General features: G+C 50.9%; 1 protein-coding gene and 1 long non-coding RNA gene across 5 annotated transcripts; one reads left to right on the top strand and one right to left on the bottom strand.

Annotated features, from left to right (window-relative positions):
* Positions 1 to 11,297: 11,297 nt before the first annotated feature.
* Positions 11,298 to 18,356, bottom strand: LOC122380907 (transcription initiation factor TFIID subunit 7-like). 4 transcript variants are annotated; one of them, XM_043364517.1, is made up of 10 exons: positions 18,034 to 18,356; positions 16,315 to 16,398; positions 15,851 to 15,982; positions 15,081 to 15,161; positions 14,600 to 14,764; positions 14,150 to 14,306; positions 13,626 to 13,768; positions 13,233 to 13,350; positions 12,718 to 12,899; positions 11,298 to 12,410 (listed from the first exon to the last, which is right to left on the bottom strand). In XM_043364517.1, exons 2-10 carry the CDS (start codon positions 16,393 to 16,395, stop codon positions 12,381 to 12,383), a joined length of 1,089 nt encoding a protein of 362 aa, XP_043220452.1. In that variant the 5' UTR covers positions 16,396 to 16,398; positions 18,034 to 18,356; the 3' UTR covers positions 11,298 to 12,380. The 4 variants fall into 4 exon arrangements, with proteins under 4 accessions (XP_043220452.1, XP_043220451.1, XP_043220453.1 ...); XM_043364516.1 differs by having other exon boundaries at positions 18,094 to 18,311; XM_043364518.1 differs by having other exon boundaries at positions 18,242 to 18,307.
* A 429-nt stretch (positions 18,357 to 18,785) lies between these two features.
* On the top strand, positions 18,786 to 21,944 carry LOC122380908. The gene is made up of 3 exons (XR_006256419.1): positions 18,786 to 18,995; positions 19,669 to 19,853; positions 20,275 to 21,944. It is a non-coding gene; the product is annotated as an uncharacterized LOC122380908 (long non-coding RNA).
* The last annotated feature ends 888 nt before the right edge of the window (positions 21,945 to 22,832 follow it).

Raw genomic sequence — 22,832 nt, 5'->3', positions numbered from 1 at the left:
TAACCACGCAATGGTCGAAATGCTTCAAGTAATTGCTGAGCTATTGTTCACTGAAAGCAGTCTGGTCTTTCTCACCATGCTGTCAATATTTTTTTCTTAGAAATAATTATAAGAGCAGTAAGTTGTATCGGGTATAAACATATTCAAAGAACTCCCAGCAGGACACCGGGAGGCGGTCGAGGCCTCTGCGAAAGTTTCATTTCGATCCGTCTCATCTCGACCATGGACTCGGTTGTTCACTTCACTTCAATCGTCAGTCTATTGAAGACGTCATAAGTTTTACGACGGGAACACGTTCGGCTAAAACGCACCGCAATGTGTCCTGTTCGGTCGGGCTCACGCTTGTCCGAGGTCCTACTGGGTGGCAACGTCACAAGAAGAAACTGCCAGTCATTTGTCAGCCGCGCTGGGCCGTCCCGTTCAGCCATGGATCGTGCGACGCTCGCCCCTGTCGGGTCGCACGCGGCGCCGCCGGCCGGGCCGGGCCGTCTGCCGGCTGCAGTGCGCCACGCCCCCCGGCCCGGGGCGGCGGAAGGTCACGGTCGGGTCAGCGCCTCACCAGGAACACTGCCGAGAGCAGAGCCGTCCGTGCCGCCGGCAGCGCTAATCGCTGGGCCACGCACCCTCCCAGGCCATCATCTGCGCTCAGTGACAAACCGTCTGGGAACACTCAGCGCCCAGCTGCTCACACGGCGCCGGCATAATTCGGAAGGATTCGCACACGGTTTTCCGTCCCAAGAACACACGGCAGTGCATCACGTCAATATGAATAGGACTCGGCAGATCGTGCAGTGAAAAAGCCTCGGCCGTATCAATGCAGACCCCCTAAGGTCACCCGTCACCGTCGTATCAATGCACACCGCTAAGGTCCCCGTCGTACCAATGCAGACCCGCTAAGGTCACCCGTAGGTATCCACCCACTCAGCCATCAGCCCCTCCCCCTCCACCATCCGGCCTCATTACTACTGCGCGTCACCGCTGCTGAGGTGCGGGGTCGTCACGAGGGGCGGGCGTGTCACAGCGGCGGCAAACAGACGACAGCGCCACACGAAACCCCACCAAAAACGGGCGCCGGCCGGAAGGAGCAGCTGATCGACGTGACCTTGCGACGGAGGCACCGACGACACCGAGCGCGCCGACAGAGCCGTCACATAGGTACATACACCAGACAGGCGAGCAGGCGCCAGGCGACGAAACGCCACTAGTGGCAATCCACCACCGCTGCCAGAGCTACACTACCACATAAATAGAATGTAATGATAATGATAACGAGTGTAGACTGTCCCAGGACGGGTAGACAGAATACGAAATACGAATAGATGTGAAACATCACGTTGCTATCAGATCGCGCGAGTAAAACATTTCCTCCGTGATTTCCTCATCCCCAAACCATACTTCACATACAATATAAGGTAGTAGATCTTAAAAATACGAAAAGCACGACCTACTCACACCATTAACTTAACCTCGGGTCTGCACCATCAGTAGTGAATCTCAGCGTAAGTGATAAGTTCGCTCCATTCGCAGCCCCCTGCTGCGAGTGCACGTCATCAACAGGGCTCACCAGTGGTCGGTCGTGAGTTCGTGACCATCGTCCGGCCATTCGTCTCCGCGGCGGAGTGGAGCGGCTCACGAGGAGTCGAGGTCATGGAACAGACGATATGGGAGTCGGCCGGCGGCACGACCCGCGACAGGCACCGCGGCTCCGTGCACAGGCGCAGAATACTCCACAGTTTGACACTTTAAGGTCAAAATACCGACACATTTGTAACAATCAGTTTCTATACCTATCTGAAAGTAATCTCTTCTTTTCTTCAGGCAAACAATAAAAAACAAGACGATGCAAGGAGAACATGTACAAACATCAGAGTTTTCATGTTCCTGGGGGTATCAAGGATCAATATTTTCTCCCCTTATTACCTACTTGGGCATAGTACTTCCACTCCAACGGAATACGTGTACCCATAGATATAAGTAAAGCGTGTATCCAGTTCCAAACTTGGACAATGGCCTGTTTTGATGGCTGAAAGCTGAAACCATCACCCGTAAAGCTAGTAGGGACTACACTCAGAACCGACAGCTTCGTATACCTGACCTGACCCGACCCGGTGTATCGGCCCCCTTTCGGGTCGGGTTGCGGGGACGAGGGCACAGCCGCCAGTGACGTCACAGCGCTCTGAGGGGAGTGGGCGGAGCCGGCGGTGACGTCAGAGCTCTCTGAGGGGAGTGGGCGGAGCGTGCTCTGGGTCACGGTCAGAGGCTCAGAGCACGGCCCCGTGGGAACAGCTGCAGCCTATAGAGGATACAGCGGAGGGGCCGCATTCAATGTCGAAAAAATTTGGTTGAAGCAAAGTCCGCTTCATTGTGTATTAAGTGTACGTCATCAACGACACACGTTTCAGTTTGCAATATCCACCTTTCGTCGAGTCGAAGCATCTAGGTGTAAAACCACTCGACGCGGGTGGAATAGCAGAATGTAAAACAAAGAGGATTAGGTATATTAATACACTCTTCGAAGCATTTCATTCCGTTTCAAGGTGCGTCAATTAATCCAGCACAAGAATCGTCGTGGTTTACGGTCGGTTGTTGGTACAATTTACAGGGCCTCATGTAAGTCATATTCCCCGCAAAGTGCTCCATTTTGCCTTGATGGGGGCGTGACCCACCATTTGGAACCACTTCTGCACTTATCAGCACAGTATGACTATAAGTAAGAAGGCCTTAGCATGAACTATTAAACATGAGCCATAAATAACACCTGCCTTTCCAGCATTCGTAAAACAACAATAAAAACAGCGCCACTTCCCGTGCCCCGTGTGTCGACATTTTCATCCTTTGTTTGTAGCACGAGTTGCATCTCCAAGATACAAAACACAGCTCATTATCGGCATCAAAGGTGTCTTTCCCGCAGACCATTGTGGCAGCGGCGTCTCCTTGGCCGGCTTCTATGGCAAACCTATAAATGTTATCTCACATGCAGACGCCATACCGTCCGTGACGTCACACGAACGTCACGACGACGCTCTATGGACGACGCGGTGACGACCGGCGTGGCGCATCAGAAATAGTAATAAGCCACGGTTTGTGTGAGGCAAACGTCGGCAGCGATCACTTCTCATCTAGGACTGAACACTAACATCTCAAGACGACATCTATGTATGATCGACAACCTGAAAGAAATACACATCCTTTTATCAATTCCAACAGGTTGCAGTATTTAGCCAGAGAATGCTCAACAGCAGCCTGAGAACAAGTGAAAACGGCAATCTAGAGACCCTAGCGGTCGCAAGTTGGCTCTGCCGTTTGTGAAACGACAGTGTTATCACAGTATGCACGCACCAACAGGTGATTCGTGCAGTCACCGCACTAATGCCTTATACCAACAAACACCGGCCGGCTGCCGGCGGGCCGATCGCCCTCGCGGTCAGGGGTCGGTCGGGTCAGACAACAGCTCTGTCGGCGCGCGGACGGATCGGCCCAGGTCACGGCTCGATTACACACGCGTGCTATTGAGCGCTCCAAGGCCTTGAGCACAACAATGAGCTGGCCAAATGTAAACATATGTGCAGTTATGTCACTATGTGAGCGCAATAGTTAATCCGGCTGTATCCAAATAGCATTCTATTTCTGGTGAAGTATCGGATCACGCAAGATGCTCCAAGCACAACATATAATGCTTCATATTCAAATTAGAAGTTTAACCCGCGCACCGACGGGGGGGGCGGATATCCGCCCCCCCCCCCCTGAGGTTTTTCGCGGATAGCGGGAAAACCGCGGCGCGTAGCGCCGCGAAATTTGGTATGACTATTCTCTCATCAATTTTACACATGGTGTGCAAGTTTGAACCTCCTAACTTTTAAGGTCAGGTCACCAGGTCACTTTGAATGACCCAACCTCAAGTCACTTTTTTGCAACTTTGTCACCGTGCCAGAGCTACAGTAGATGTCAGAGGCCTTTGAAAGTCGCAGGATGTTATTAGGTCATTAGTAGCTACAATTTGTATATCTCGGAATTTTGATGTCGGTGACCTAAGGTCAGGTCAATTTCGCGACCTCCCCATTGTAAGTCAATGGGGGAAAATTCAACTCCCTGTTTTTACCACTAAAACGGGTCGGAATGGCCCCATATACCATACATGACTTCACATACGATCAACCTTCACTACCTTGAGGTCTGTTTTGCTGTTGGGCAGCTGTAAGGTCATGTGACGTCATCAAAGGTCACCAAAGCTTTTTTGCCAATAACTCCTTACAGGAACAAGATGCAGCCACGCGGATGGTCTCATTGTGTTCAGCTCGTCAAGACGCATCGAATGATATACATGATGACCTCGAGGTCACGTGACCTGAGGTCAACCTTTGACCTTGACCTTTCGAGGTCAACATATATATCATTCGATGCGGATTGACGAGAGGATCACGATGATGCCCTTAGTTTGTTCCTATCTTGACTACTTCGAAAGTTATTCGAGAAAAACCCTCTCCATATCTAGCGCCGCCATTTTGACTTTTTCGACCCCTGTGACGTCATCTTTGACCTGACCTGAAAATGACCTTAGTAAAAATTGTAGACCTTGTCCGTGCGTATCCGATGCCGTTTACCGCTTGTCGCTATCTTGCTTCGTTCTCGAGATCTCAGGGGGGGACGGTCATCCGCCCCCCCCCCCCCGTCGGTACTAAGTTGGCGCAGACCCCCGTCGGTGCGCGGGTTAATTGTGATTGTAGGTAACAGCGGTGAACCTTGAATATAGGATAACGTTCTTATACAAATACATTCAACTGGCCTCACCCAGAGGGATCAATGGTATTCGGCAATCCAAACGACGTCGTATACCTACCTAAAGTTTTTTTTTTGCACTCCAACCGAGCAATGTAGGTATGCTGAAAATAGCCGGTTAGAGATAGAATTCACATTGCCGCCGCGGCGCTAAAACTAGGCACATGTGAGGTGCTGATTGTTATATTCCATTATAGTGATAACTCTCCCATTACAAGTGCATTGTGTACAGTCGTTATGCCAATTCCTGCACTGTGCGACTACTTGCTGTAATGACAGAGTTGCCGTGAAATGGAGCACAGTCCAAGAACAGTGCGAAGGTGACGATCCCCAGTAGTCCCGGGCGGCCGCTGCCGGCGCCGACCCCGCCGACCCCTCCGACCCGGACCCGCCGGGGCGGCCGCTGTCACCCCGCCCCCGCCCCCGAACGCGTCGGCTCAGACGGATGAGACCACCGAGCGCCGCCCTCCCGCCGCGCTCCATATGGGTACGGGCGGGAGGGCGGCATCATCGACTGCGAACACGACGGGAACACCGTCTGGCGTTCCCCGGAGCACCGGACTGTCCAATAACGTATAGTACCTACAATCTACATAGTAAGACCAAATGCTCGGCAAAGCTAAAAATTATAGGCATCCTGCGATGACAGCAAATGTTTGGAAAGCATCGTTTATTATATGTAGATGACACATCATCCGTCCAATAGCGAAAGCCAACATTGAAAAAGGCACATCCTAAAAGGCAGGGACAAACATCATCTGCCGGTGCAAACGGCGCTTGGCAAACAGTTCGATACATGGTATACACTCCACATCCACTCCGTTCTTGCCACAAAGAAACTGTCAAAGACTCCGGCCGCCGTGAGGCGGGGCTCAATGCTGGCAATCGACGGTATAGTTTGTCTCCGTCCGGCTGGCGTCGCTGTTAAGGTCAGCCGTGTTTGCAGTCCGTCGTGGACCGCCGCAGACATCGACCCGGTCCTGGCAGCACCAGGGACGGCACCGCACGACACGGGCAGCAGACGGAGCGGACACGGACTCGGCGTCAGCCCGCCTCTGCCCGTGCGGTGATGTCTCTCCCCGGCACCACCGACGGCCGGGTGGAGCCGGCCAGGTGGCTTTCCGGGCCGGTGGGCGGCGGCGGGCCGGCCGGGCCGGCGGCCGCGCGCCACCTGCTGCGCCTGCTGCGGCTGTGCGCGCTGACCGGCGGCGCGGGCCGCTGCGAGAAACTGTACGCCGGCTGCATGTTCGTCGTCAACACCTTCGCCGTGGGCCTCTCGGGGGTGTTTTCGTTCCAGCTGGCCCTGCAGCAGGTGCCGCGTGACGGCGTGGTGCGCGCGGCCGCGCTCACCGGCCTGTTCGGGCTCACCTACCTGCTCACCTGGCTGCCCCTGCTGTTCTCCTTCCTGGGCGGCCGGCGGCGGCACGGCGCGCTCCAGCTGGCCGTGCAGGAGGTGCTCGACACGGCGGCCCGACTCTCCAGCCACGCCGGACCGGCGCACAGGCTGCGCCGAGAGGCCGCCTTCCTGCTGGCCGCCACCGTCGGTCTGATCGTCTACATTCTGATCGCCGCAGTGTACTTCACAGTGACCACGACGACGGGGCTGGTCCCTGAAACGACGACGTTACCGACACCATTAGTCCTGCTCAGCGGCGTCACCTTTTCTCTGTACTCCACCTGTTCGCACCTGGTTCCGATCAAGTTCGCGCTGACCGGCGTTCAGCTGACCAGCGGGCTGCGGTGCGTGGCCGCCGAGCTGCGCGCGGCCGCAGAGAGCGCCGGCCCGCTCAGTCCGTCCACCGTCCGCCGGCTGATGGCCCTGCAGGACCACCTGTCGGCCCTGTTCGCCGGCCTGACCGGCGTCATGACCTCAGAGCTGACGGCCGCCGTGGTCTACGGCACCGTCTCCAACGTGTCCATGTGGCTGCTGTTTGTGCTGAGCGTGCAGCAGGGCTCGCTGGCGCCCTACCTCATCATGATATCGCTGTACGTGGTCGGCTCGCTGGTGACGATCGTGCTGCCCTGTGAGGTGACGCAGCGCGCGCTGGCCGCCGTCGACGACACCCGAGACCTGCTGCTGGCGGCCGAGCGCCGGCAGCCGCAGCTCAGCCAGCAGCTGGGCCTGTTCAGAGAGACGGTCGGCCGCGACCTGGAGCGGCTCGGCGAGCTGGGCCTGTTCCGGCTGGAGCGCTCCACTCTGCTCTCAGTGACGGCCACTGTGCTCACCTATGTCATCGTGCTGGTGCAGTTTCACGACGCCGGCGGACCGCCGGGGCCCGACTGCGCAGTCGCCAACGGCACCGCCGCCTGAGACGACCGGCCTCCGCCGCAGAGAGGCGCAAAGGACCGCTTCGGGGCCGGCCCCCGGCGCTCCGGGGCCGCTCCGGAGCCGGGAGCGCCACACCTGCTGCTGGAGACTCCGGGCTGCTCGTTGGAGAGTCCAACTTCAGACATCCATGGGTGCTGCTGGGTGCTGCTACTAGAGAGTCCTCACTCCAAGGCTGCTGCTGCTGGAGAGGCCGGAGCAATTCACAGCTGCTGCCGGAGACTTATGACACTCCATCTCCCAGCCGATTATAGCGCGGCGACCGGACGGCGGCCTACAACGGCACCGAACCAGAGTCGTCTCTGGCACCAAGTGCGGCTAGCTGCGGCTGGGCCGTCAGCAGCCGCCGGAAAGACGGGTTAAACAGCCACAGACACTTCACCACGCACCCCCGTGAAATACGACGGACGATTTTGAATAGCCGGCAGTAAAATACCGCATGAATACAAGAGGATTCTCTTTCTGGACGGTATCTTTTGCTGCGCATCATTCACAATACATTATGATGAATTAACCCGCGCCCCGTAGGGGGGGGGCCGAAACGGCCCCCCCCTGTCCTTTTTGGTCGATATCTCCTAAACGGCTGGAGATATCGCCACCAAACTTTCAGGACCCCTCCGGGCATCAATTTTACACATTGTGACCAAAAATTTTTTCCAGAGGCTGTGATAGGTTGGCCACAAATGACGTCAGAGTGACGTCATGTTCTGTCATTTTCGACCGAAAAAAGACCTTCGCGAGAAGACCTGTCAGGCCTACAGCTTTGAAGATACAGAAAAATGATCAAGACATAAAAGGTGTAGAATTGACAGGGCTACAAAACTGCTATCTCGGATTTTTGAAATTTTTGAGTTTTGATCCCCAAAAATCAAAAAAGCATTTTTTTGGATATATTAGCCAAAAAATCCAAAAAGTTTTTTGAGTTTCGAAAAAACCGGAATATATGTGATATTACCTACCGTCTTCTATCTACATACCAAATTTCAGATCGATACCTCGTTTTTTGGCCAAGTTATAGCGAAAAAAACTGTTCAAAAATGATGACGTCAAATTTTCAAACTCAATTTTTGGCAATTCTAGAACTCGTAGAGCAAAACAAAGACCACCATTAGACTCCCCGTGACGAGCTGCATCGAATGGATACCCATTTTATGCAAAAATATCAACTTTGAAATTTGACCTAATTTGACCTGACCTTGACCTGACCTTCACCAAAACGTGACCTAGGCTGGCCCCAAAGGCTGCCTAACCCACATAATCGCATTTGTCATGTAAAATGGACCATAAAACATGTATCACACGACACATTCATATTGTGACCCCCGGTGACCTGACCTCGCTGTGACCTGACCTGGTATCAGTGACCTCAGATAGCAAAGTATGTGTTTGACGAACAATATACCATCGATGGTTTTCAATAAATTACCAATTTACTCGATTTCACAGCACATTTCTTGAATTGCCTGTGAACGGGGGCGTTCCACGACAAATCGACAAATAAAAAATTAAATTTGCACCCTCATATTTTATTTTTCGTTGAAAACTGGTGTAAGGGGTTGTGATGGGCGGGGAAGCCAGCTGTGGCAAGGATTTTTTTCTTCGAACAACGGTTTCCGAGATATGGCCTCGGGCAATTCCAGCAGGTCGCGCTGCAGCCCTATGTTTGGCGGCCTATAACTCAGAAACTATTGGTTTTCTACGATAAAAACTTTATATGGTTCAACTCACAATCAGCCAACAAACATTTTGGCTATCTCGGATTTTCAATTTTTGAAAATTTTGATCACGTGACCTTTTGACCTATTCTTCGAAGAGTGACCTTGATATTTTCCCCACTGAAAGTTGCAATTTTGTCTGATGACGATTAAAGCTTTATCAATTGTCATTCATATGCGAAAATAAAAAAAGTGGATATCGCCCTGCGTTGACCTCAGGTCAGGTCATTTTTATGACCTGTCCATTATTACGAGCGGGAGCGACAGCGAGATCTCGAGAATAAAGCAAGATAGCGACAAGCGGTAAACGGTGCAGGGTACAAATGGATAAGGTCTATAATTTTTACTGAGGTCATTTTCAGGTCAGGTTAAAGATGACGTCACAGGAGCAAAAAGGAAGTCAAAATTGCGGCACTACATATATATGAAGTTTTTCTCGAATAACTTTCAAGGTATCCCAGCTAGGAACAAACTAATAGCACCATCGTGATCCTCTCGTCGATCCGCATCGAAATATATGTATGTTGACCTCGAAAGGTCGAAAGGTCAAAAGTTGACCTTAGGTCACGTGACGAGCGGGAGCGACAGCGAGATCTCGAGAATAAAGCAAGATAGCGACAAGCGGTAAACGGTGCAGGGTACACACGGATAAGGTCTATAATTTTTATTGAGGTCATTTTCAGGTCAGGTCAAAGATGACGTCACAGGAGCAAAAAGAAAGTCAAAATTGCGGCACTACATATATGAAGTTTTTCTCGAATAACTTTCAAGGTATCCCAGCTAGGAACAAACTAATAGCACCATCGTGATCCTCTCGTCGATCCGCATCGAAACATATGTATGTTGACCTCGAAAGGTCGAAAGGTCAAAGGTTGACCTTAGGTCACGTGACCTAAGGTCAACTTTTGACCTTTCGAGGTCAACATACATATGTTTCGATGCGGATCGACGAGAGGATCACGATGGTGATATTAGTTTGTTCCTAGCTAGGATACCTTGAAAGTTATTCGAGAAAAACTTCATATGTATGTAGTGCCGCAATTTTGACTTCCTTTTTGCTCCTGTGACGTCATCTTTGACCTGACCTGAAAATGACCTCAGTAAAAATTATAGACCTTATCCATTTGTACCCTGCACCGTTTACCGCTTGTCGCTATCTTGCTTTATTCTCGAGATCTCGCTGTCGCTCCCGCTCGTAATAATGGACAGGTCATAAAAATGACCTGACCTGAGGTCAACACAGGGCGATATCCACTTTTTTTATTTTCGCATATGAATGACAATTGATAAGGCTTAAATCGTCATCAGACAAAATTGCAACTTTCAGTGGGGAAAATATCAAGGTCACTCTTCGAAAAATAGGTCAAAAGGTCACGTGATCAAAACTTTCAAAAATTGAAAATCCGAGATAGCCAAAATGTTTGTTGGTTGATTGTGAGTTGAACCATATAAAGTTTTTATCGTAGAAAACCAATAGTTTTTGAGTTATAGGCCGCCAAACATAGGGCTGCAGCGCAACATCCAGGAATTGCCCGAGGCTATATCTCGGAAACCGTTGTTCGAAGAAAAATATCCTTGCCACAGCTGGCTTCCCCGCCCATCACAACCCATTAGACCAATTTTAAGCAAAAAATAAAATATGAGGGTGCAGGGCACTTGTCGATTTGTCGTGGAACGCCCCAACGGTGAAAATCTGACCTTTGACCTGACCTGTGACGTCATCGGTTTGACCTAGGTCAATGAAATTTGGTCACAAGGTAGTTCCCAGGTAGGGCTATCAAACGCCGTTTGAATTTTGAAAATCGGCCGGTAACTTTCCGAGATCTTAGGGGGGGGGCCGAAACGGCCCCCCCCCCTACGGGTGGTAGGGTCCGCCGGTAGCCCTACGGGGCGCGGGTTAATTAAAGGGACTATCCCACCTTCTAAAATGTTGTTAAAACCAGTTAAATTGTGCCCGACTTTATAGATTGGATGACCAGGAACACTGTTCTGGCATTTATTTTTCATTAAACATCTTAGGCTTCCCATATTCCAAACACAAACTTTCAAATATGTGACGTCACAGCCCAAAATTACCTCCTTCCCCAAGCCACATTACTGTCATAAAGATGATTCTTTTTACTCTGTAGGCACCACAACAAAGTTCAGACCAAGTTTTAAGCGATTTTTCAACGAACAAACCCATTTAAATCAGAATGACTAAACGAGGTGACGTCACACTAACGGTCGCTCCATGTTGAAGATAGGGCCTTGTACAAGGCCCATTTTCAAATGAAGGGAACGAATTTCTTCAACACCAAGAGGCCGCGGGGGTTGCAACCTAGATAGATAGTGGTTTCTGAACCTCGCCGCAAACTTGGCTATCTCAACTCAAAACCCATGTTAAAGGTGGGATAGTCCCTTTAAGCACGATATAGGCCGAACTGAGTTTGTTTTGGAAACGCTTTTTAACAATCGCATAGGTATCTAATACACAGCCATCCAGTGTAACCATTCCATTGTTTATTGACCAAACTGGACACGATATTCACCATGAAAAACTTATAAGCTAACACAAAAACTTTTAGCCATTTCAATATAGTACTCCCATCACAATGCTCACGGCACGGGACATTCACTATTCTGTTTGTTTGTTAGAAGCTGACGGCGTGTCGACTGTGGTGGTCATTTAATTGCGCCCATAGCGTTATGCTGGTAAAAAGCCAAACGATTTCTGGAACATCCAGCACACCTTCACTATTCACATCCATTAATGCCACACTTTGCATTACTTGTGGTATCGGAAGTCCGAAGTGAACATAGAAGAGATCGGGTACGTTCTAACCTCGCGCTATGACCTGAGGTCACAGGCCATTTCGCCATACCCTCAGGGGAAAGTGAACATCCTACAGCGATCCAGGGACCATCCCACTCTGTCTTGCGGAGTGAGATATTTCAGGGCCTACCCCATCCTAGGGCCCAACCCACGCTGTGAGTGTGGGATGCGGGTCCAGGGCAGACGGCTGCCGGGTCAGCCGTGATATTATCATTTCGGCCCACGGAGCCGGCGAGGGCACCACACTACCACATAGGGTACCACACTCCGAGCCGACACCGACAGTGTTCAAACGCCGGGTATCGTGACGCAGGGATCGAATACGGACCGTGGTCACCTGCCTTAGGCACGTCCCCTGGACCGTGGCCAGCGGTAGGCAAGTGCCCCAGGCTCGTGGACAGTGTAAGACAAGAGCCCCTGGACCGTAGTCGGCGTAAGGCATGGGCCCTGAGACCGTGGCCAGTGTCTAAAGGGCCCCCGGTGTCTGCTCTCACCCATAAACACAGTGTCTGATGGAAACCTCGATGAGGGGACCGCAGCGACCTGTCGGGATATCGCCCACAGAGCTGAGGTGACCCGGTCTGTTGGACTGTCCAGTGACCCCGTCTGTTGGACTATCCAATGACCCGGTCTGTCGGACTGACCCGGTCTGTTGGACTATCCGGTGACGCGGTCTGCTGAACTGACCCGGTCTGTCGAGCGCTGAGTGGCACGGCCCGGCGCACGGCACACTGCACCTGCACCCGCACTACGCGCGCTGTTGCTGCAGCTCCTCGTACTGAAAACAACACAGACAGCACCACATCAGGACCGGGAGATCACCCCCCCCCCCCCCCCGGTACAGCGACGGTATTACTGGGTAGGTAAATTCAGAACAAGTGCTTGGCAGCATAAGCACCCGACCACTAACCTGACATCCCCCCCCTCCCAGTGACTAGTCGGTGACCTAAGCACCCTAAATTGATTACCCTACTAAACTGACCCTCCACCGCACCACGGGGCTGACCTGATACTAAGCCACACCGATGACCTGACACCCCCCTCCATTGACCTACCACCTGATGATGATATCCCTCCCGACTGACCTGCCGCCGGTAGTCGGCCTCCATGTTGGCCAGGTCGTCCACCATGGCGCGGAAGCGCTCGCGCAGCGCCTGGTTATCGATGCTGGCCATCTCGGCCTGCTGCGCCTCGCGCTGCGCCTGTACGTCCGAGATGCGGCGCTGCAGCTGCTGCAGCTGCTCCTCCAGCTCCGACGGCGACTCGGCTGCGGTACGGGCCAACAGTGGGTTACCAGGACGGGCACACGGCACAGTAATAGCCGCGACCACCGACACCAAGGACAAAAACGGAACATCATATTCAGCTCCAATGCAAAATATTACCAGCTTGTAAGAATATGAACATTTTTGCGTACGTACATAATACTTGAACTTACAGACCTCACCAAACAATTAAACATTGTGCTCTAAAAATGGCCACACTCTATACATATAAGAGTACATCGATATTAGCCACCCTGTCCTGTATCAGGCAGCTTCGGTCCCCGATTCCACAGAGGCTGCGCCGCACCGGTCGCTGCCCGCCCCGTGTAACTCACGGTATTCGCGTTTGATGGAGATACCCGATGGCGACGGTGTGGACTTGGCCGGCGACTCGGCGTGCGGAAACATGCTGCTGTCGAACTCGGTCTTCACCTGAACGTCGCCGGTCGTGTCCTGGCGGCGCGGTCAGAATCGGTCAGCTGGGGCGAGCAGAGGACGGTAATAACCGGTTAGATCTGGCCTACTGATAGCAAAAAGACCTAGGGTGTCATTTACGGAAAGAATTCCCTATCTGACCGGTCACGGCAGATGAGCTGTAACCCAGCGCTGTCCACAGACTGTTCGTTGCAGTGGGACCGCGGGGTGTTAGCGGGGTATGGCGGCGGCGGTAGAAACTAGAAGTAACGGCGTCCACTGCCCGGGACGTGGCGGCGCCACCGTCGACTCACCATCGTGTTGGACATGTTGGAGTCGCCGACGGAGAACTTGGAGTTGGACATGGCCGAGTCCTCCGGGTCGTCCATCCGATTCAGACTGCGGTCGGCCTCCTCGTCACTGTCGCTCAGCTCCTCGCCGAAAATGTCGTGCTCGCCTGACGATGGGCAATGAACACAGGGTAGAGTCATGTGCTGAACGCTGGACAATCTACTTTTCACACAAACGGTTCGTCAAGGAGTCTACAATTGTCTAAAATGGTCACACAGGACGTGATGCGGAGAGACATAGCAGAGCTGAACAGAACAGAATCATTTGTCAGCTTAACTAATACGTCGGAAGTTGCAGGCACGTCTTGGCATTCATCAATGAGTCTTTTAACACATATACAGATCCTCAAGTAACACCATGCACGAAAATTATGACTTGAGGCATCGCATGGGCCAAAAATAAAGATCCGGCTGTCGGGCGCCGCCGCCCATCCGTGTCTATCCCTATCAGACAGCTCGCGATGCGACTGTCGCGCGTCCCCGCGTACCAAGCTCCTCCTTGATGCTGGCCACGGTCGGCAGGCCCGACTCGTCCTTGAGCTGCTTCTTCTCCTCGTCGACCACCTCGTGGCGCACATTAACAGCCTCGTTATCCATACGCAGCAGCCGCTTCACCTCCTTCTCAATCTCCGGAACCTCCACAAACTGACGGAGAGACAGGATCCATCAGTACAGAGACGTAACGACACCGACAAACTGGGACAGGGCGTACCAGTATAGACACGACACCTCGACAAACTGAGAAAGACAGGACCAATCAGTATGGAGACGAGAGACAAATGAGGGATCACAGGGCTCATCAACATAGAAACGGACCTGGACCTCGACGAACAAAGACACGGCGCATCAGTACAATACAGAGACAAACATACAGCCATGATTAAACCATTGTCCGCAGAGAACCCTTGATTGAACCACTCAAACCACTCAACACGTACCTTTTTCTTCAGCGTACGCCTGAAGCGTCGTTTCCGGACGTTCTTGAGCGGCGGTGTGAGTCCGTGCGGGTAGAGGTACCTCTTCTCCACCTTGCTCGGGTCGCGTCGCTTCTTGTTCGGCGACTCGTCGTCCGAGGCGTCCTCATCCTCCTTACAGAGCATCATCTGTGGGGGCGGGTGGACGTCAGCAAAGGGAAACCTTTGTCCTCCTTACAGAGCATCATCTGTGGGGCGGGTGGACGTCAGCAAAGGGAATACCTTGGTCGTCCTTACAGAGCATCATCTGTGGGGCGGGTGGACGTCAGCAAGGGGAAACCGGCCGATAATTGTCATCTAAGCAATTAATTCTTGCGTTAATTCCAGTTATTCTGTGATCATCTTCTGTGAACGAAATACATTCCTCAAATAACGATCAAGGATTCGGAAATCAAATGGCATGTCGACGCAATGTAGAGTTCAGCATTATGAAACCCAAACATGCCTGGCAAATGTCGGCGGTTTTGTAGAAATTCTTTCCATCGATAGTCTTGTAGGACTCCGTGATGGTGGGCAGGTCAACAATCTGAAACAGATAAAAATACCTCAATAACAGAATAACTACTAATCGAAATGCGTAACGATAAAATTCGTACCGAAACATCAGGCCCAGGGCATACAGAATTCGATCTGGTTAGGTACCAACCGAATCAAAAAGCTTTCATTTATCTACTGTGGATCATTGGTCAAGTTCGTCCTAAACATCTATCCAAAAGTGTTAGGTAAGTACTCCGAGAATAGGTACTGCATGGTATGCGAAAACCATAACAATTTGATTGTTTGCGACGGACAAACTTATTTAGCTGACACAACCCTGTCAAACGAAATTGAAGGTAGCTGTACAAGTGAGACTGCACAGTGTCCAAGTTGATCTGTCCGCTCTGACGATCCATTCGTTCGGTCGGAAACGCAAAGCACGTACCGCGCTCACAACGTTCTATTCTCGACTGACGGTCCTCTCACTCACACCTCGCCACAATGGCTGCGGAAACGACCCCGGTCGTTTCCGTCCGTTCACCGCGCCGACAGCCCACCGTGCCCCGGGACAAGGCGGACCCAAACACAAGCAATCGCAGCGCATAACCCTAATACATATCACAAGTCAACGAGACAGATGCGTTGATAGCATTATCCTGCCATTAGTCAGCAGGGCGCTATCTCGTTGACGACCTGGTACCGCAGTGCGCCGTGGCCCAGCCGCAGGTAGGTACCCACCTTGGCCGGCAGGTACCAGTTGTCAAAGCGCACTGTGCCGCGCCGCATGTCCGACTCCATGCTGATGAAGAGCCGGTCCTTGATGGTGGTCATGCCCTCGCGGATGGCGTGCCGCAGGCTCTGAGCCGGCGCCTGTGGAGAGCGCGGCAGCGCCTGTCAGACTCGACAGTCGACAAAGCAAGGACAGCAGAGCGCACAAACACGCTGAAGCTTACACTTGTAAAATATTGTCGCACGAATGGCGAGGACACTTTCAGAGTAGGAAACACAATCGTCCTCAACTGCTATTGCATGAACATAAATCAAATGAACCGAATCGCGCAATGCCCTATCAGCCCTAGAAACAAGACAATACAAATATAATCTTTGTGTAAAGAAAGCCATAGAGATCTTATATTACAGCATCAGTTAATGACAAGTGAAATGACTAAATGAGTACTGCTGGTTTGGTGAGCAGCACTGACCGCTGGCAGGCGCAGGACGAACTGGCTCTCCAGTTCCACGGGCGGCTCTGAGCCGGGCGGACGCTCCGAGCGACGGTTCATCTTCTGAAACACACCAAACAGTTGACTGGAGTGGGTGCATGTGGGCATACCTACAGGCCTACAGGAGCCGAAACTAATACCTACAGGAGAGGTGGGGGACGTTTCTGGCCACACTCAAACCTTTTCTTCGCGTTACATAACATGTAGAGGAGACCAAACGGCAGCCGCCTCAAATCAATATGAATCAATATATCCTATTATACACCAATTTTGCATCGTGTGTGAAAAATTGGCACCAGGTCAAGGTAACATGACCCTCGCCCGTAACCTTGGCTGAATTTTGCCAGCCAAGAATGTCGGGGAGGCAGGGTCCATTGGATTCCCCTAGCCGTTCGGCCCCTGATCGAGCTAGAGCTTCTCAGAAAAAGAGCGTGCTGCCCGTGATGAAAGAAAGCCGATGATACCCAATTTTAGCCCTCACCCCAACCTGGGTTGAACGGACCCCCTTGGTTTTTCGCGAATAACTTGCGTAAAAAGCAGGGATGCGGAGCCGGAGCCGGAGTCGGAGCCGGAGCCGCCGGAGCCGGCATATTTTGTCCGGAGCCGGAGCCGGAGCCGGAGCCGTGAAACAATATAGCTCGGAGCCGGAGCCGGAGCCGGAGCCGCCAAAAAAGGGGGCGACTCCGGCTCCTTTTTATTTTTTGAAGAGGAAAAAAAAAATAATTGACCTAGTTCGGTTTGACAGTACAAGGCAGTAAAACATATGGTACTATTGGTCTCAAGATAAGGGCCCAGCCGACCTGTAGTTTTGATGCGGTGAATACTCTCACCCTCGCCACAACTCAAGTGGGGGTGGCGCTGGCTGGGAGGAGGGGTGCACTCGGCCCGAGTTGTGGCGAGAGTAATGGTATTCACCGCATCAAAACTACAGGTCGCCTGGGCCCTTATCTTGAGACCAATAGTACGTCATGGGCCATCAAGTGAATGAAAAAAGCCGAATATCCCCAGTATCCCACAGTACGCAATCAACTTCCTGTCTGCTCCTCCCCCCCACGTCTACTGCATCCCCAGAACATGAGGACCGGTCATCAGGTGACGGCCATTGTTTTGAAGCCAGTGCAGTGGACTGCGACTCCCAGCACCGTCTCTTCCCACCCCCACCCCCACCCCCCAATGCAGCCGAGACGGGTGTCAGCTTACGATGGTTCAGTGAACTCCGATTCGCGGCGACTGCGTTTCCAATGCCATCGCTTCCTAGTCCTTTGTTCCTAGTCCTGTTGAGAAAAATAGCCTTAGTTGTAAGTTGTTATGCAAATACAGAAGCAACGTGTACCAATCCAATTTTTCTTCCACCCGTATTTAATTGATTGCATAGGGGATGTACTGAGTTGGAGCCGGAGCCGCCGGAGCCGGACCATTTTACTCGGAGCCGGAGCCGGAGCCGGAGCCGCCATAACGTTTCACCCGGAGCCGGAGCCGATTTTTTTCTCCGGAGCCGGAGCCCAAGCCGGAGCCGGAGCCGTCTGAAATTTCCACGGCTCCGCATCCCTGGTAAAAAGCGATCGATTGCGACGTAACTTTCAGTACCCTTGCGTTAATCAAATGAATACCAGACATTCACCACATCCATGCAACAGGAAAGTTGGTATTGGTATGGGAAAATAAAATTCACGGGCTTCACTCTGACTCTGGACTCACCAGTCACTTGCTTGCTGGGTTAGGACGCGCAGCCTCGAGACCCAGGCGTCCAAGACTCACCAGTCACCTTCCGCGTATGATACGAAAAAAAATTAGCAGGTTGACCAAGCTTATACCCAAGGTAATACCATTATGATTACACCGGAAAAAGAAGCTATCAGTATTTGAGGGCAAACGTACGGGGAATACAGTGTTATAAGCAAGATACCTATAAGCACGGTCATAGAATACTAAGGTAACACCATGGAGGAAGGAGTATTCTCTCCTCCATGGTAACACGGAGCCGAAGCTTCAAGCCAGGGGACACGGGAGGCATGCCGTCAGCTGTCCATTTATAAATAATCGGTTTCTTTGACTTAATTTCTAATGTTTTTCTGATGTTTTGCATCAATGAGGTACATCAAAAATTAAGTTTTATTTTTTTTTGAGGTCGAAAATATTTTGTTGTCCAAACTATCCCCGTTTAAAGAAAATAGACAAGGGGAGAGTTTACCCAGGACCCTATGGAGAGAGTCAACCCAGGGCCCTATGGGGCGAATTCGATGCAACAATGGCGCAGTAGCGACATTACTCTTGTTCGATGTTTTTCGGACGACAAAGATTCTACGCCATTCGGCCAATCACATTCAATAATTGCAGCCGAGCCCCCGTTGATCTAGAACGGGATTGGCCGGACGACGTACAATCTTCGTCGTCTGAGAGACATCGAACGAGGGGTACATCGACTGAACATACATTGCGATTCAATATTCAGTATTTTATGACCGTGATTGCAATCCAAATTTGCATTTGAGCTCAGCAGTCGAGTGTGGTGCCAAAAATACCAGAAGCGATGTCCTATATACGGCCTTGACCAGAAGTGTTGCATGCCCTGGATGCAGAAAAACAAGATTGAGATGAGTGGATCAAGATGTATCTTTCGTGCAGATGTATCAAGATCCTTTCACTTAAGATCCATGCAGGTGAGGTTCCAGTGAAATTTGAATTCGATAGGTAGCTATTTTTGATTTTGCTTTGATACTTGTGGTAAGGAAACATGATTATGGTTGCATGAACCGCCCACTGCTCATTGCTGTCTTGTCTCACGTTCGATATCCGATCACCATTCTTAAATAGCTCACCCCATAATATGGAAATCAGGTTTCAGGAGGCCACTAGGCTTGTGGGGCCTGGTCTCAATGAGCTCCCAGTGCTAAGGACAGTCAGGCTCATATGCTGGGTAAGGTCAGGTTCAGGTAGGCCAGTATGCACTCTGCAAAGCATGGCAATTTCGACAAGATCTCGTCTGTGCTGGCTTGTCCGGCTGGTGAGGCTTTGGTGTGGCGTGGATTTAGCTTGGTGCAGTGCGGATTTTGTGTAGCGCGGTGCAGATTTGGTCTGGTGTGGTCAGGTGGTGGGGGATGTAGTGTAGTGCATTTTAAATGTGGCTGATAGGTGTGCGGTGGTCAGAACGGACTGTGCCAGTGCTGGTGCCTGGTGGTCCCACCAATCACGGGGGTCATCTCCTGTTGTGACCCAGGGCCCAGGGGGTCTAGTCAAAACCTTACCTATTTCTGCTAACCTAAACCTATTTCTTACAAATTAGGCATAAATGTGATTATGGTATAATGATAATTAAACCTGGCCCTTTTTCAGGCGCAAGCTTTGGATGAACTTCTGCTTCTGCGGTCGGCATTCTTACAGGAGAACCCAAGATTCATTGTACCTACCTGTATGCATTTCAAAACTGAATAATTGATAGCAACAAGTAAATATTTGAAGTTGCAGCCAAATGCTGTGCCTTCTCTGCTGCAAGAGCTACATGTCACCATTGAAGCAAGGTAAGTGTTAAAAGAAATTGTTCACCTTCTGTGAGTAACTTGATAAATAAAATTTAAAAAGGTGTGTTAAAAATGTGATGAATAAAATTTAAATGTATTCTAACTTGGAATTACACACTTCTTCTAAAGGGATTTCATTATTTTAATGATTAGAGTTATGAACACTTACAGCTGAACAACCTATCAGCTGCAAGGGATTCTGCTCCTGTAAGTGCTCTCATCGCTGATTGGCCACTGTGTGTGTTGAAGAGGTTTCTGCTTGCTGTAAATGAGCACTAGAACATTAATTTAAGCACCAATATTCACTGATAAAAGGTGAATATCTCAAACGGTTCAAATATAAGGCATACACAAATCTGCTCTATCACACTGCTATCTCAGTTTAAAATCCCATGTTAAAGGTGAACTATTTCCTCGACAGGACCAGCTCGACTCCTGCAGTAGGAGTCCAGCCTCGTCCAGTCGTCGCCGCTCGCCAAGACCAGCCGGACTCCTGCAATAGGGGTCCAGGCTGACCCGTTCGTCCAGTAACCGCCGCTCGTCAGCACCAGCTGGGCTCCTGTAGTATGGGTCCAGCCTCGTCCAGTCGCCGCCGCTCGCCAAGACCAGCTGGGCTCCTGTAGTATGGGGCTAGGATGGCCCGTTCATCAACCGGTCCTGAAGTCACATCGCCGTCAGCCAGCCGAACTCAGTACATAAGTCACCAACCCTGAATGTTGCCAGCCAAAGTCGGCAGTTTCCTTCGGACAGTCATCTCACCAGTGTTGTACAGTGTACGAGGTTAGTGACGCAGTTAAATGCGTCAATTAAATGCGAGGACGTGCGCTTGTATGCAGCGTTTTGTCATGTTGAGCTGCATGGGTGTCGATTTTCACCGAATTGAGGGTGCCCACTGCCCGGGCGCAGCAAATCCGCCGCTGCCTTAGCGGTGACCTTGACCCGCACCGTCTGTTGGGGCTCCAAAGCCAAGCCAGCCGAGCCGGCGGGGAATCTAAAGAGCTTGAGCACCCCCAACCCGGCGGAAATTGACACCTATGTTGAGCTGTATGGATGCGTTTTAGCCTTCCGCCGTGGTGGTAAATAGCAGCCTACATGCAGAATTAGGCAGGCTTATTAGCGGACTCATTATTGGATTCATTGTGTCACGTTTGTCGGCACGCGTAAGATGTGCTTAACTGCCATTAGCTCTCGGCCTGGCGACTTCTGGGGACCACGTAATGGGGATGACAATTGGGATCCTGTGCCTTAAGCCGGCCATTTACGTCCATGGCTATATACCCCCGTACTAGGGCTAGTTATGACGTATATAGGGATCCACGAGATCTTTTTTGATGAATGTGTTGTGCAGTGTTGAGATCCGCGTGTAACGTCACTGTTTGGCCAGTCTGCCCTCAAACGCGTCATCTTTACTCGTATTTTATTTACTGAACGCTTTGCATGGTCCAGTGGTTTATATAGACATCTTCCTTGCACTAGCTAGTTTTATGTGGCCAGGTTGATTGCCTGTCAGCGCGGTCACGCTGTCGTCTTTCGATTGGTGCGCTTAAATGCGGCGAGATGAATAAAGGATTTCCTTTGATGCTATTTAGTACCTGCGCCCAGCTCAACTGGGGAAGGGGGGGGGGGCACTGCCGACTTTTGGTCCCATTCTTTCCATGTAACGCCCATAGAGCCCATTGTTAAAATGCCAAAATCAAAGGGGGGCACGGTGCCCCGGTGCCCTCCCCGTTCCGCCGCCTATGCGCGAAAGTACCAACTACCAACAGTTTCCAGTTGTTTGTGTCCCAAAGTTTTTTATGAGTTGGACGATTGGGCTTTTCCCATCGCTCGTTATGCAATTATTTTGTTAAACGCTCTAAAATTGTTTCTCTACAAGTCATTAGAACTTAGAAGCAAATAGATATTGATGGATACGATCTCAAGGGGGCCGATAAGAAGGGAGAGCGCGCGGCGCAATGATTGTGGAGCACAGCACACGATTAATGTGAGGCGCATTTAAGCGAGAAATAACTTCATTGAACAGAAATGAGCAGAGTACCAGCATTGAAACTGCACCAGTACCAGCATTGAAACTAAATATAAGATATCTCAGAAGGTTGCGCTTTTGGGGCCGAGTTGTGGTGCTTTACGCCGTACATCATGCTTAATGAATGTGACCGTCGTGTTTGTGGGATCCCCGTCGGTACTAGTCAGCCCCACGAATCGTGGTAGATCATAAAGATAATCTTCGCCTCCGGTTATGATTTTGATATATCTACGAAACGGGTGCTGGGTGGTACACGAAAGCAGCTTTTTCAGGTGAGTTGAAAGGGGAAGGGGTTCTTTGAATTACCATTTCGGACCATGGTTCTAAAAAGCGCTAGTTTAAAACTATTGTTATAATTCCTATCGTAAACCATCGGACGCTCGACGCTGCATTGGCATTGGTACGATGTGCCGGTAATCGCTTCGCTCGCCGAGAATGATAGCGTGGCAGGTTTACTGATATGTAGGATTATCAAATAAATGTAATAGAAACGATATTAAATCCACTACCTCTTTAGAAGCTCTTGAAATAAACCTGGCTATCTGGTTGTCGAAGCCAGGCAAATTATATGCTTGGAATGGCTAAATGTCCATTGTCCATGACATCATTAAATTGAATTATTTTCCTTCTTAGCACTTAAAATACATTTCAGCGACACAAAACTCCCAAAAGTCTGATATCTTGCCCGTGGTATCGTGGTACGATCGGCGAGTACCTAAACCTTCCTACGCAATGTCCATGGCTATGCGAAGTCTAAGGTTGGCCTACATAAGCCTTGGGTTGGCCTGTTTATCCTGTTTCATATCGTATCTATGATAATAAAGTGTTCACGATCGCATAGCCAAACTGAGAACAAAATATTTATTTGCAAAACTCCAGCAATACCCCTCGCTTGATACTATAAAAAATATTGCACACGATCATGCGAAGCCGTGAATCCTACCGCCTTTATT

This window comes from Amphibalanus amphitrite, unplaced genomic scaffold (assembly GCF_019059575.1).
Source record: "Amphibalanus amphitrite isolate SeventyFive unplaced genomic scaffold, NRLGWU_Aamphi_draft 000109F_arrow, whole genome shotgun sequence".
Classification (NCBI taxonomy): domain Eukaryota; kingdom Metazoa; phylum Arthropoda; class Thecostraca; order Balanomorpha; family Balanidae; genus Amphibalanus; species Amphibalanus amphitrite.
This window is presented reverse-complemented; position numbering and strand designations above follow the sequence as displayed.

What these genes read in the sequence shown, in the direction of transcription:
- LOC122380907 (XM_043364517.1), bottom strand. Translation starts at nt 16,395, where the DNA reads ATGAACCGTCGCTCGGAGCGTCCGCCCGGCTCAGAGCCGCCCGTGGAA. An exon ending in AAACCGCCGACATTTGCCAG is followed by an intron (nt 14,765 to 15,080) that starts GCATGTTTGGGT and finishes CCGCCCCCACAG; the next exon opens with ATGATGCTCTGTAAGGAGGA. An exon ending in GGCGTACGCTGAAGAAAAAG is followed by an intron (nt 14,307 to 14,599) that starts GTACGTGTTGAG and finishes TCTCTCCGTCAG; the next exon opens with TTTGTGGAGGTTCCGGAGAT.